The sequence below is a fragment of the Magnolia sinica genome, chromosome 18 (assembly GCF_029962835.1).
Source record: "Magnolia sinica isolate HGM2019 chromosome 18, MsV1, whole genome shotgun sequence".
NCBI classification, from domain to species: Eukaryota; Viridiplantae; Streptophyta; class Magnoliopsida; order Magnoliales; family Magnoliaceae; genus Magnolia; species Magnolia sinica.
The window spans coordinates 35,675,884-35,689,948 of NC_080590.1; the positions used below are offsets into that span (position 1 = coordinate 35,675,884).

General features: G+C 39.4%; 1 protein-coding gene across 4 annotated transcripts in view; it reads right to left on the reverse strand.

The window, feature by feature from the left end:
• Positions 1-14,065, reverse strand: part of LOC131233920 (histone acetyltransferase GCN5) — a 64,641-nt gene that overhangs the window by 41,288 nt on the left and 9,288 nt on the right. For 2 of the 4 annotated variants that reach the window (XM_058230782.1, XM_058230780.1), the window contains exons 2-6: positions 7,725-7,789; positions 7,302-7,382; positions 3,719-3,790; positions 744-912; positions 126-169 (exon numbers count right to left, since the gene is read on the reverse strand). In XM_058230782.1, the coding sequence (XP_058086765.1) occupies positions 126-169; positions 744-912; positions 3,719-3,790; positions 7,302-7,382; positions 7,725-7,789 (431 nt within the window). The remainder of the gene's footprint in view (positions 1-125; positions 170-743; positions 913-3,718; positions 3,791-7,301; positions 7,383-7,724; positions 7,790-14,065) is intronic. The other 2 variants (XM_058230784.1, XM_058230781.1) reach the window with 1 other exon arrangement.

Genomic DNA, 14,065 nt, shown 5'->3' on the forward strand with positions numbered 1-14,065 from the left:
TAGGAGAGGTAACTAAATGCACAAACATCTTATTCTTTGCTCTTAAACATACTCAATGTTAAACGAGAACTTTTGAGGTGAAGCTTGGTAGATCAGCCATTATGGCATACAAAGTAAGACCATACCCTTGCCATCTATCTTTCTCCAATTCAATCTCCTTCGAAAAACCCTATCAGCATAAATAAATAAATAAACGATTTTCAAATTAGCCTCCTGATCTGGAATAGGGCAAGTGAATTGGTGGAAAAGCAAAGCAAAATTAAAGACGAAAGGATGTCCATTGGGCCCTGATGCATCAGGGAGTGTAAATGGCTGGGATGCATCAAGAAATGTACATGGTCCTGATATGCCCTGTCCATACAAGTGGGGCCCATGAATTGCAATACAGTTCATCTGATGGTCCCACCATGGACGAGGGATGTTCCAACCATCCAATCTTAGGCCTTTCCTTCTGGATTGCTGTATTTTCTTCTTTAACCATCTGTTTATCAGCAATAGATCTACTGGTTAGGAGACTTTAATCTGAGAAATCTTCAGGCATCTCCTATCCATGGAGGAGTCCATCAGTCAACACATCCTGAATCACCGAGCCATGGACATGGACTTGAATGGACTGGGACATCAAAGATAAAAATCTTGATTCATCATCAGGACCCTGTGATTCGTCATAAAAAGGAATTCCAAGAAACAGAAAAAAAAAAAAAAGTATTGCACAACAGAAAGCAATCTTGGTAAACTCCAACCTGCTTTATGAAGTAACCAACAGCATTGTTATCTGCATAAGTTAGAAAATGAGTGAGCCCATCATGATCACGAGCATGCTGTTTTAAATGATTCATCAGTCTTGTGCCATAGCCTTTAACTTGCTCATCAGCTGTGATGGCACAAAAAGCAATCTCTCCAAATTTTTGACTGCAAGGTCCCAGTGAGAATACACATTAAAAGACGTTTGAAGTTAAGCAAGATGCAGATGACATCAAATTACAGAATAACAGAACAATCCCAAATGCTCATCCAGTTGTGGAATCAGAGAGTACATCAATCCATGAAAACCCAAAGCAAGTACAATTATTTGAATCTTAGGTATCACAAGAACAGATTGATTTTCCACTCATGCATGTAGAAGCCATGGTGTTGAGTTACCACCCGTGATAATGCCTCAAATGACTAGGGAAAATAAAGTTGGTTTTGGATACGAGGTATATTTAATGAATGATTGGGTGAGCATCATTCAATTTCAAATAATGACAGCAAGCACTAGGTTTCCTAAACGAAGCATAACAACATTATTTTGAGGAAATACATGTACAGTTGATTATCTCAGAATACTTTTAATATCAGAAATTATAATTTTGTTGTTTTAGAAATGACAATGTAATATGTACTCAATCTTGAAATTTACCCTGCTCAAGCCTTCTTCAAAATACCCATAGTATCAGACAATTAAAGCTCCTGTTTTAGAAGTGACAGAACCCTAGTTGCATGATCCTTCTAACAAGGTGCCACTCCTGCTTTGAATTGTGCTTCAGACTCATGCTCTTGGTCCCGCTTCGTACCGGTTTATACTGGAAAACATTTTTAAACAAACACTTCCCCATAACTACACTCGCACCTGCCTTGCTGCTTTGATTCAATCTTCTTGCAACTATAGACCACAGTTTTAAATATTAGTTACAAATTGGTCACCGCTGTGCCATTACGTGATACGGGGTAAACCAGTCTGTTGCTGTACAGACTGTGACGGCCCCGTATCAGCGCTGCTACGGGGTGTATGATGTATCAGTCTGTGTTGCCATAGAAGCCTCATTTCAAAATTTCTCTCGTTTCATGTTCTTCCTTCATTTTAACCATGAAGGACACTAAGAAACTAAATTTTGACTAGATCTAGGCCTATTTTGAGGATCAAAAGACAGATTTGAGAGGGATTTGATGAATTGAAGCAGAGTGGATCCATTTGGGAAATATCAGAAGAAGGGTTAAGCCATCACTTTTTGTTGTATTCATATGTAATGGGCTCTAATCCACGAAACCATGCTTGATTTGTATTCTATTATGACCTATTTGGTAGACTTTCAGCAGGTCAAGCTGACAGGCAGCATTCTTATCAAAGAATGGTATGATGCATCATTGAATACATGTTCAAAATTGATAATTTGCTGTTTACATTTTTCCTATTTTTTCCGAAAATTTATTTTGTGCCAAAAGAAAAAAAAAAAAACCACCACCGATACAGCTCCGATACACCCGGATTGTCTCATTTTTGGGCCCAGCCAATACACCCACCAATACCGTTATTCAAAACCTTGCTATAAGACAAAACCTCATATGTAGTCATCTTGAAATCTACTTGTTCAAACCTTGCTTCCCCAATAAGGTGGCAATGAGCCCGACTCAGCTTTGGACCAGGCTTGGACCTGCTGCGAGGCCCAAACAATTTCTGGGCCGACCTTGGGCTCAGTCATTTCAGCCCATCCCAGCCCAACCCGACTTCATATGTACGTCTGTTAAATCCTAAAAATGTCCCATTCCCACCTTGGCTAGGCAAAGCATGCATCTTGAACAGACCATTGGTTTCATTCCTCTAATGTCTTTAATTATGCATGTGTGGACCACTTGATCAATGGATGGATTAGGAACATTCAAGTGGAAAATATGGATTGTAGCAATTTCCAGGACTAGGCCCAGGCCCAACCAAATTTTCTCAAGATTGAGCTTAGTCCTATTGACTATGGTGCTAGGCCATGCCCAGGATCAGGCCTCAACTCCTAAGCATCGAGCCATCTGGGCCTAGCCTGGCCCGGCCCAAACCTGTCCCATTGCCACCCGTGTTCACCAGCCTCCTCCAACTTGATCAAGGGAAGGCTGTTAAACACTAAAAATGAACAAAACAATTGCTCCAGTGCATGCAGGGGCACAATGGATGGAAAATAGATAAAGTGGTTCGTATTTGCACTAGATATGGTGAGACAATTGATCCAAAGTAGCTTCTTTATTTTCCAACTGTGCAATGGGACAGGTGGGAGCACCTTCCGATAACCTAAGCCATGTATCTGGTGCCCCTATGAATTGACTATGGATAATTGCAAGCAAATGTCCACATTCAACAGGGGCACAATCAGACTGGTATTTTGACCCAATGGAGATTATTTTTTGGAGGACCTCCATCCCATCAGTCCCACCATATGAAAATGCTTGGATGACCAAGCCTGGGGCCCACCCACATGTACAGTTTATTGGGCTGAACAAATGCTAGATTGTACATTGTAGATATCATCTACTCGTAGATAAGTAAGATAAACAACTCTAGTTTCAAAATCGTCCATAGGTGAGTTCATCCGGTTGTGGATACTCTAATAATCTTCTCATTGGATGATCCTAACCATCAGATTTGTGCCCTGATCTCCCCTATCAAATGATCCTAGAAGATCAACAAAAATGGACAACTGCAACCAATGGTTGTCATTTGGAAGGGGCATAACAAGATAGTTAGCATCACCTGACGGGAGAATTTTTGGACTATCTCTATCCACATGGGGTCCACAATAATATTTGGATCACAAAGCTGGACCCGAGATGTAGACAACTCTCTTCGTAAGAGGGTATAATAGACAACTCTAGTACCAAAATCGTCCATGATTTCAAAAGTACCTCCTTCAATGCCAAATATGATGCATGATGAAGAAACCGATGAATTATATAACATGAACATCTGTTATACCTGACATATGGACGGTATGTTATGCCACCAACAACCTGATTATGCCTGATTACCATCACGGATTTGTGGCTTCTGCAATTGTTCAAGTATGAATAACATGTACATCAAAGTAATTAAAAATGCCAATGGAGTAGGCAGCCTAGAAGGAAAGAAAGAATAAAGAATAAATCAAAGAATACATTAGTGTACTTTGTAATGTGGCAGATTTTACTAAAGCCTTGAGTAAAAAAGAAACGCGTTAACCAAGCAGTGATTCTTTGTTTATTTTTTCTTAATAATTAGAAAGAAACTAATCTGAACAGCCAACATGAAATTAATTAGGTTGATATCAAAATCTGTTCTTCAGGCAATAGAATATTAGTTACCAGAAGCAGAAAAAGCTATAGCTGGGGCTAGTGGCAAGAGAAAACATCAAAAAACAAGCTATTTTATGAGCAAGAGCATCTAAATTCACAAATTTAGAAACAGAAGCAGCTGCATGTAACCATATGTTAAAAAAGAAAAGCTGTTTTCAAGTATTAACTGAGGGGAGACTCATTATCATCTAGTTAGTTGTCCAAGCAGCTCTAAATGAAGCAGGATCTTCTCAAGATTGAGGAACGTGATAAGATTTTCTGAAGACATCAATCCAAATCGTTGTGGCAATAACTTGGGGCCAGGAACACAAATTTCTTCCATCACCCTACTGTGAGGGGGGCTATGCATAACACAATACAGAATACAACTATCGATTGTAAGGATTTTGACATGGGGTAGGAAAATTTGGTCATGGGTTTCTCTTGTAACCTATATAGACATAACATGGACCGGTTCTTCTGAAGGCCAGTTTCCTGCCACACAACCAGACATCTGCAGTTTATTGGAATGGGTTTTCTTTTCAGGGTCATGGTGGGGAATTCAAGTCCAACAAGGGCAAGGTACCTGAAGCAAATGGATTCCCACTACCCAATGACCATCTTTGAACTTACAATCAATAAAGCACTAAAGCTCCATTTTGCTTGCACTTTGAGACTACTAACACAACAGATATCAGAGAATTCCCAAGTTCAGAATGTTCGTGGGCAGCAGGCTATAGTTGCACGAAGCCTGAAGTGAAGTGGTAATAGATTCGAGTGCGGTCTGCAGGGAATTGTCCTTTTCGAAATATTTTCAAGTACATATGGCTAGAAGCAGGAGTGGGAGCATGATTCTAAAGCAGGATTTTAAGTGGGAGTGAGACCTAGTTAGAAGGATCCTACAGCTAAGTGAAGGACTATCATAAATGTCCTCTCCTGGCAGCTGAGAGAAATGGAGTGCTTCCTAATCTCCAACGAGCTTCTTTGCAGTTGACACAACTTACAAGTTGCACTTTCAAGGTGAAATGCTTCAACTTGATCTTGAGAAGCAATGTCATAGGGTTGAGTTGCTGACCCAGTGCTTTCAATATTGGCATTGACCCATGTATCGCACAGGTATGGAAACATGTTGAGTATTGCATGAGAAATATCACATGTATCGCATAACGTATCACCGTTTTTAAGAAACATTGGGAAATTGGTCGAATTTTTCAATGGAACTTCAAGGTATGTTAAAAAAGACATTAGTAAACACTTAGAACTCAAAAGATCATTTTATCTATATATATATATATATATATATATATATATATATATATATATATATATATATATATATATATATATATATATATATATATATCTATATATATAAAACAAGTACACATGATAAATTTCTTTCATATAGGGTCATAAACAATTATGCACTTTCCAACAGAAGTGATGCAATTACATTCAAAATCAGTTTATATAATTTAAATCATAGAAGACATGTACGAAAACATAACCAATACATTCAAAAGCCAAATTTGTCCAATAATGTATAGTGCATTTATTTTTTTTATATATATATATATATATATATATATATAATTGTTTTCAATAATTTTAAAAAAATAAATTTATTCTTGAAAATAAATAAATGTGTAGCTAATGTTAAGATCAACATAAACTCATAAATAAATAAATATAACGCACAAATAACATCTAGTCAATATAATTTTTTCAAAAAAAAATAATTTATTTATTTATCAATATTTTTAATTCCAAAAAGTTCCATCAATCTATAGATCGGCCTCCAAGCCAAGCCCTCTCGCATAATTTTTCCACACACTATGCAAGTCAAAAGGGTGAAATCCGGGAAATTTCAAATTATCCCTAAATTCCTCCATTTTTCCCAAATTCGAAAACCAAAGGTTTAAGTCCATGATTGAGCATGAGAAACATCGAAAATCATGCATCACTAACTTCATTCCATAGATTCCAAGCAATTTAAATAAAAGAAAACAGTTTTTTTGAAAAAAAAAAACTCACCAATTGGGTTTTTGATATCACACGCTCTCCAATCTCGATATCCGCATGCCAATCCCCTTTTCTCTCATAATGAATGAAAAAGGATTGGTTGAAATCACCCTACTAATGTAATCCCGGTAAAATAAATAAAATTCTACGGAAAAAAAAAAAGAAGTTTTCTTGTGAATTTTTGGCGAACTGTCCAAAATTTTCGGAAGAGGACCAATGCAAATGCGATATTGTTGATATGTATCGATACGTGTGATATGTATCAACGATATCAGGGAACTTACAACAGCGATATTTTCATAATATCGCAATGTAACGATATACCGTTGATACATTGTGATATATCAACCAATACTGGGAGTTTCCCAATTATAGCCCAGTTTTGTATCAGCATTGTGTGATATCAATAGTATCGGCCGATACTATCAATGGTGCAATCAATGGGTGCAGCTATACTCAATCCTAATCTTCCATGAAGGAAACATTCCCATGTTTGGATTAGGTTGGCCATGACAGTTGTTAAATGGACAACTCCATGATTTCCAGTGAAAAGTTCACTCTGCAAGGCTCTCCTTAGATGTATGGATAGATTACCATTTTTCCCTCCCTGCCCCTCTCATCACAAAGTACATGTGCATATGGTTGGGGCCTCTCGAGGGATTAGCACCGTTGATCTGGTAGGCCAAAATGTGAATGGACCTTAAGTAATAAAATCACAGTGGATGGACCAAGTCATCATATGAGTGACCTACAGAATGACAGTTAAAAAGATTAGCAATGATACACATTCAATGGCAAAAACATGCAGTAATAGAACGGATAGGATCATCCGATCAACACAACTTCTGGGCAATTGCCCATAGCAATGGTGGTTCAGCATGTTAACAATACCAGTTGCCCTAGTCAAAGAACATCAAATTGTTACATGAGGAACTTAAACTCCCATATATGAGACATGAATTCCGTAAATAAAAATATCTTACAAAGGATGGGGTCCTTAAGGAGTGAGTGGTGAAACAGGATGTGTGAATTTGATTCACGAAGCAAGGACAAGGCTATTAATAAAACAAAAATAATGATAATAAGGGTTCATTCATAATCTTGTACAAAAGTATAAACAAATGGTGGGCAAATCATATATCAAACAACCAATCATGCAAGTGACATGGCTACTAGTTTACATTCCACAATTATTTCTGGAAAACAAGTATATTCATGATGCGTACCTGTCCATAACAAGACGAACAATGTATTCCTTGGGCATATTAGGTAGTTGTCTAGCAAAGATATTCTTCAATCCTATCAACCTATTGCAAACAAATATTATAAAAAATTAAAATTGCAGTGAGGAGTGTATAAAATAGTCGCAAAAATAATTAGGTTCTACACAAATGGTCTTCTAGCAAGGTATTCAATAACAGTAATGGTGGCCATAACAGCCACCGCCATTAGCGTCACGATATGGGTCATTATGGCCCCTGTAATAGCCATTACAGCCTTCTTCTTCTTTTTTGGAAAAAAAAAAAAAAACTGTATCAGCCTCCTAATGGCCGTTACATGCCATTTTTTCCGTAACATCTGTTACGGCCCCATAACGGCTATTACGTAACCGTTTTTTAATACATTGTCTTCTAGAGATAAATAAATACCATATCATATGCTCATCAACCCCATCATTTGCAAAGCATACAAACTTGAGTCTTCCTGCATCCTCCTGTGAGGAACCCAAAATAGTTAAATAAATTTCAGGTAAAACAAAACAGATATGCTATTCCTAGTTATTGCTCAACTAAAAAAGAACATTTTAAAAAGTCCATTCCGGTATCAAAGAATTACTCAAGAAATGGTCTAGATGGGCCCAACAATGTTGTGAAATTTTTTTAAATGAAAACAAGTGTGTTGATACTTCTACATCTAAACACCTCCTACTATGCTGCACGTCTCACCAAACTCACAATTTTTATATTCGATAATCTCAACGTGCTTTAGAACCTTTAAAATGCACATGGGTGCAACTAATAGGAGACACATTTCAGGAAAATGGTTGCAGGAACCAGGAATTATGCAGAAGACAGAAGAGTGCATTAGGCCAAAGTCAACATAAAACATAAAAAAGGGGAGGAAAGAATACTCCACAATCCCTTCAAGGGCATATAACAAACAAAGCAAAGTTCGGACGTGAATAAGAATCCCATTTAATGAGGGCATAAATACTACAATCTAAAGAGAAGAAGAAGATATCCGACCTTTCGAAAAGAGGATGGGCACATACCAATTTAGAAAATTCAATTTGGCTCAAAAGTGTGTTTTACATTTTGATAATGCGAAAGAATATTTGTCTTAATCATTCAAGTCTCATCTTGCTTGTCATAGAATTTTACATCAGACCTCCATTCATACTCAATAAAACAGAGTTGCAAAAAGTAAAAATAGACAATTGAGGTTGCTAGGGCATTACATATGAATGATCCAAAACTTACTAGAGTGATGCAGTTTTGACTGCATGTTATTTTATTAATAGACTTTCTTCCTCGGTTTTGACTAGTCGGCAGGGTATGCCATAACGGTAATGGTAGTCATAACAGCCACCACTGTTAACATTACGATACGAGCCGTAACGACCATTTTTTATTTTTTATTTTTGACAAAACCTATTTTGGCCCTGTCATAGACCCGTCACAAGGCCATTACGGATCAATTTTTCCATTACAGTTGTAACAACCTCATAAAGCGTAACAGTTACCACCATTACCCTTACAAAATGGCCGTTATGTAACCGTTTTGGAATCCTTGCTGATCAATCACCTCACTTTGTGTTGTTTCCATATGCTTCCTTGCCACAAAAAGTTTTGGATGCGTTAGTCTTGTTCATTTGCTATGTGTGGGATTGGTAAGGTTAATCCTCAAGAAATAAAATGCGTCTCAAAGAGGATATTGGTGTTATAGTCTGCATTTGTATAAGCAATTCGTCTGTGCAAACGTTCTTGTACTGACCATCCAATTTCTAAGTTTGTTTGTTTCCATTGTTTATCTCCAATTGACAGCTGGTTGAAGGAAAATTTCGAAAAAAATTAATATGTTAATAATTTTAATTAAAAAATGATTTTTATTTTTCGAAAATTGACAAGGACTTAACAAATCAGTAGATCAGCCCTCATACATACTTGATATCATGTTTAGAGTGCAGCATTGCTAGCAATTTGGGAGAAATTGGGAAAAGTTCGAATTTTCCCAAAATTTCCCCAAATCGGACCACCTACACTCAAATTTCGAAATTAGAGTGTATGTGATGATCATTTCATCAAATACTTCTAAGCGCTTCAAAATTAGTCTCAATTGACAGCTGGATGAAGGAAATTTTCGAGAAAAAAAAAAAAAAACATGGAGTTTTCATGCAAAACATGAAGAACCTATGGATTTGTAACCATTTGACACTGATTTAACATAGTTTTAACATAAAAAGGGATCGGAAATTAAAATTGCTCTTTGGATCGAACGTGTGGGATATATCGGCACTACCTATGCATTTCGTATCGCACGGGTGGTGATGGGGACATCACGCGCACGCACGCCGCCCCCTACGCATGTACACACGAAGGAGGGCCCCACCGTCGATCTGGATCGATGACGATGTCCAGGGAGGGCCCCCATGCTAGAAGACGGAGTTTTTGTTCAAAAAAATGGTCTCGATAATCAAGAAAAGCCCATCATGGGATCTCATGATCATGGCCCGCTAGTCGGATTGATTTCATATTTTAGGTTTTGCTTATTGTTATTATTTAGAACATCGTGAACGCTTTAGATTTCTTTGTTTGGTTTTTATTTTAGTTTACTTCATCGCCAAGTAATAGGTTGCACACATGGTGCGAGTGTTGGGGTATAGGATTTTCCTACAAATAGGCACCCCTTGTAGTTCTTTTCATTCATTGAAGATTAATTAAAATTCTGCGTTTTCCTACTCTTTGAGTTGTGAAGCCTAATTGGGTGCAAAGCTCTCCCTTCATCGAAGGGTTAACTACAGTGGTGCAAAGCCACATCTATCCCAATTCGCCCCCAACCATTGTCATCTCTACTACCCATCTTCTACCATCCTTTCTTCTCATCTCACCCCATCATCTATACTTCGAATCAATCATCTATTGCAGCAATTCTCCTTCCACATCAGAATTTCAGAATCTGTCCCTACAAGAGGGCTGAAACTTCGACGGAGCACCACGCACAAACCGTACATCGGATCGAGCTGAGATTTAGAGGTTTTGGAGTCCATCCCTAGCCGACCAGGGCCAAGGTGGCCTTTTTCTGAATAGTGGGCCCCACACACGTGCGGCCGTGATCACACGCACGTGCGTCTGGGCCATTGTTGTTGTCCACGTGTGCGATACTTCTCTGGTTCGTCTCTCTCCTCTCTTTCACTCTGCTTTCACCCAAAATCCCTAAACCTAACCCTAAATTACTCAAATCCCCAATTTTATGCCCCTTTTCTTACCCTAGGGTTCTTTGATTTGAAATCGATGAATCACTTGGATTAGGGACTGATTACTATGCATGTGTGGATGATTATTTCTTATCTTTGAGTATCGTTTGGTTCATAATTTTTATTGATCCAGCCCTATCATGTGTAGGCCTGGACCCGCATAAATTCCCCTTAATTGAATGTTTGGACTTTCATGTGAGATATGGAATTTGTGTAATTGTTTCTGAACTAACGTGATCTTAAGCCTGAAATCTCGCATATCATATTTAATTTTCATGTCCTGCATCAGGTGGGATACAAGATATATCGTGGGATATATCGGCTGACATCATTGATATTTAAAACATTGCTTGTTCCTAGTTCCAAAAGAAATGAACAACATTAATCCCCTTCCACTCACCACATACCATTACAATGATCCATGATGCTATCCAACTTTGCACATGACTTTGTTCTCTAGCACAGGCACCGAATAGGTTCCAATCGACTCGTCTTCTCTAGACAAGGAATCAGGACACTGTAACTCTACCCCTCCAGATGCCCTAACCGCACCCAACCATGCTCCAACCACACTTGAGAGCTCACCATAAAAATCTGAATTAGCTTACAATCCATCGTTTGAACCTTCATTTCTTGGAAGGCATCAATCCATGCCTTTTGTATCTTGCAACCTTCTTCCACTCACAGCCTTTTTTAGGGGCCTCCCAACACATTCCACGAAGGATTGTTCATCTCAAACCCCCAATCTTACCACACGCTTGCTTTTTCTTAGTATCCTTACCAGAACAACCAATTGTTGTCACTTTTCAACTAAGCCTTCCATATTACACAAACAAGGTACTCCATATGACACCTTTTCCCTACGATGTACTAACTTTTTGTTGCAAATAGATCCATTCCCTCCTGCATTAGACAATCCAATGTAAAATGAGCAAACCTCTTTCTAGAGACAAGTACCCATTTCAAAACAATTAATGAGATTAGACATAAAATTGCCTTGCTTAGCAAACTTCTCCCATCATTTCTCATTAGACAATCCAACATAAAGTGTATAGCCTCTCCTCCTAATTGCCTGCTCCTCCTCCCCCTCCTCTCCCTCCTCCTGCCCGCTCCCATAGGTACAAAAGTGAATGGAAGACTTCATTTTCACAAAAATCCAAAACTCAAATTCAGTTTCACTTCCTACATCATTCATTCTGAAACTAAACGGCACCTTCGTTTGGGCACTAACATCCTGCATGGGTATTACCATCTTTTGGTGATCCGAACTGTTGTTCATCTAATGGGCCTTTCGAATGGTGACACTCTAAAGAATTGCCCGTCCAAAAATCCTATCAATCTGATACTTGGCTCACAAACGGTGGGGTATTGCATTATATATCACACCCTTGGGATACAGATACGTATCAGTTATCGCATTGGATATATCGGTTGTATCACCTAATGTATTGTTGTTGTTGGAAACATTGTCAAAACTCTTTGGTTGGAGATGAATCTTGATGTTGGAGAAGTGTTGTGCCCGGCCGGAAACCCATTAGGACAAATATACGACGAGGATGTAAGAGAAAAATCAAACGGTTCGAACGAAGAGGCAGCAGGAGAATGGAAATATGTTAAAGGTAGAAAAAGGGAAGGTAAGCAGAACAATAGAAAGAACAAACACCTATCAAGCTACCCAGCGTTGTTTGTCAAGGGATTCCCAGAAGGATGGCTCCATGTAAACTTCTCAGGAGTGTTTGGTCGGGCCGAAGCAGTGATGGATGTGGTGTTACCAAGGAATAAGGCCAGTGGAACATGTAGGGGTTTTGCGCTAGTAAGGATGAGTTCAGAGGAAGAGTTAACAAGGGCGGTACAGATGCTACATGGTGAAAGCTTCAGAGGGGTAAAGCTCCTAGTTCAGAGGGCGAGGTTCAGCCCGGAGCTAAACTAGAAAAATAGAGGAGCATCCCAAATGCAAAAAAAACAAGGTATCTCAAATTGACACTAGAAGAGAGCGTTACTCACAGAAGGAGAAAGGTACTTCACCAACCCGTAATATTCCCTCTTTCAAGGAGGTGTTATCAAATGGGTCATCGAGACAAAAAGAACGGCTAGCAAATCCGGATGGAATCGAAAAACTGACAGAATCAGCCAGAGGAGTGAAAAGAGGAAAGGAAGGGCGAGAGTTGGTGGTGCATATAAATCAAGAAATGCTCGAAAGATCAAAACAATCGTTGCAGGGATCGCTGGTGGTGATAACCAAAGAAGGAGCATCGATCACATAGGTCAGAGGCTGGATAGATGAATGTTGTAGGATTACTCCGGAGATGTATGTCATACAACCGATTGGATATAGTGAGCTCTGGATTCGGTTGAGTGTAGAACTTTATCCAAACTTAATTATTATGGCAGGAGTGTTGCACAAAGATGGTCCAGTAAGCAAAATTCTAAGCTGGGATGAGTTCTCACTGTTCAGAATGGAAGACATTTGGATGCTAATCTGGTCAATTCCTTTGGAACTTTGGAATGAAGACCATTTTATATCAGCAGCTTCATGTCTGGGGAAAGATAATAGAATTGGACCCAAAGACAAAGCAGGGAGAGGAGATAGGAGTGATAAGGGTCAGGGTTAGGCGGAAGAGGGAAGAGATTTTGCCATCACGCATTCAAGTATTCGTCGACGATAGGTATCTTCGTTTGCCAGTTCAAAAGGAGGAAAAGGATGATCCCGTTCCTCGATGGGGAGATCTTTGGAAAATCAAGGAGATAGCACCATCGGCAGCAGGAGCAAAGTCTGCCCTAACTGTGGAAGGACCACAACGTTGGCACACCGCAGGAGTACCAAATGCCTCGTTCAATAGGTGTCATCAAATAGCAAAAGGTCATTATGTCGCTGATTGTAGCAGGTACATTACCGTGATGCGTGGCAACGTTTCCCCAGATATTAACTCACGCCCCTCAAGAGAGAGCCAGCTTCAATCTCCTTCGTCCACGCGGACGGAGGAGAGGAGATCGTATCCTCATCGAATCCCTGTCGTATCGAAGAAGATCAACTTTCGTCAGTCTCTCGGAGCCAACAATACACGTGGGTGCTTCGGAGAGGAGAGAGAATGTGTACGAGAGGATCGGGAGCCGAACCTATATCAAGTAACCTCATCCGGCCTCGGTTCGGGTGGTCTGGAACCATCAAGGCTAGCGAGGGTGAATCTCGACCCCTTGTCAGATGTGGAAGCTGATCCAAACCGGCATATTGTCTCAATATCGGGTTCTTTGGAAGTCTCCGATTCAAACACACATCTCAGAGAGCCAGAGACACGTGTTGGTGTACTCCCCCGCCCGATTCAAGATGGGATGATCTGGAACCTCAATCCACATGTGCGAGGACCTCTTCCTAATATAAAGGGTAGGTATGGTCCAGTACGTGCAGATAGCAATATCCCCTCAAGTGAAGATTTTGCACTCACATTGGACGAGAACGCCTCTCTTACATCTGATATAGAGCTTCTCCCTTGGCACTCGAAATGTGCGGAAACTCCA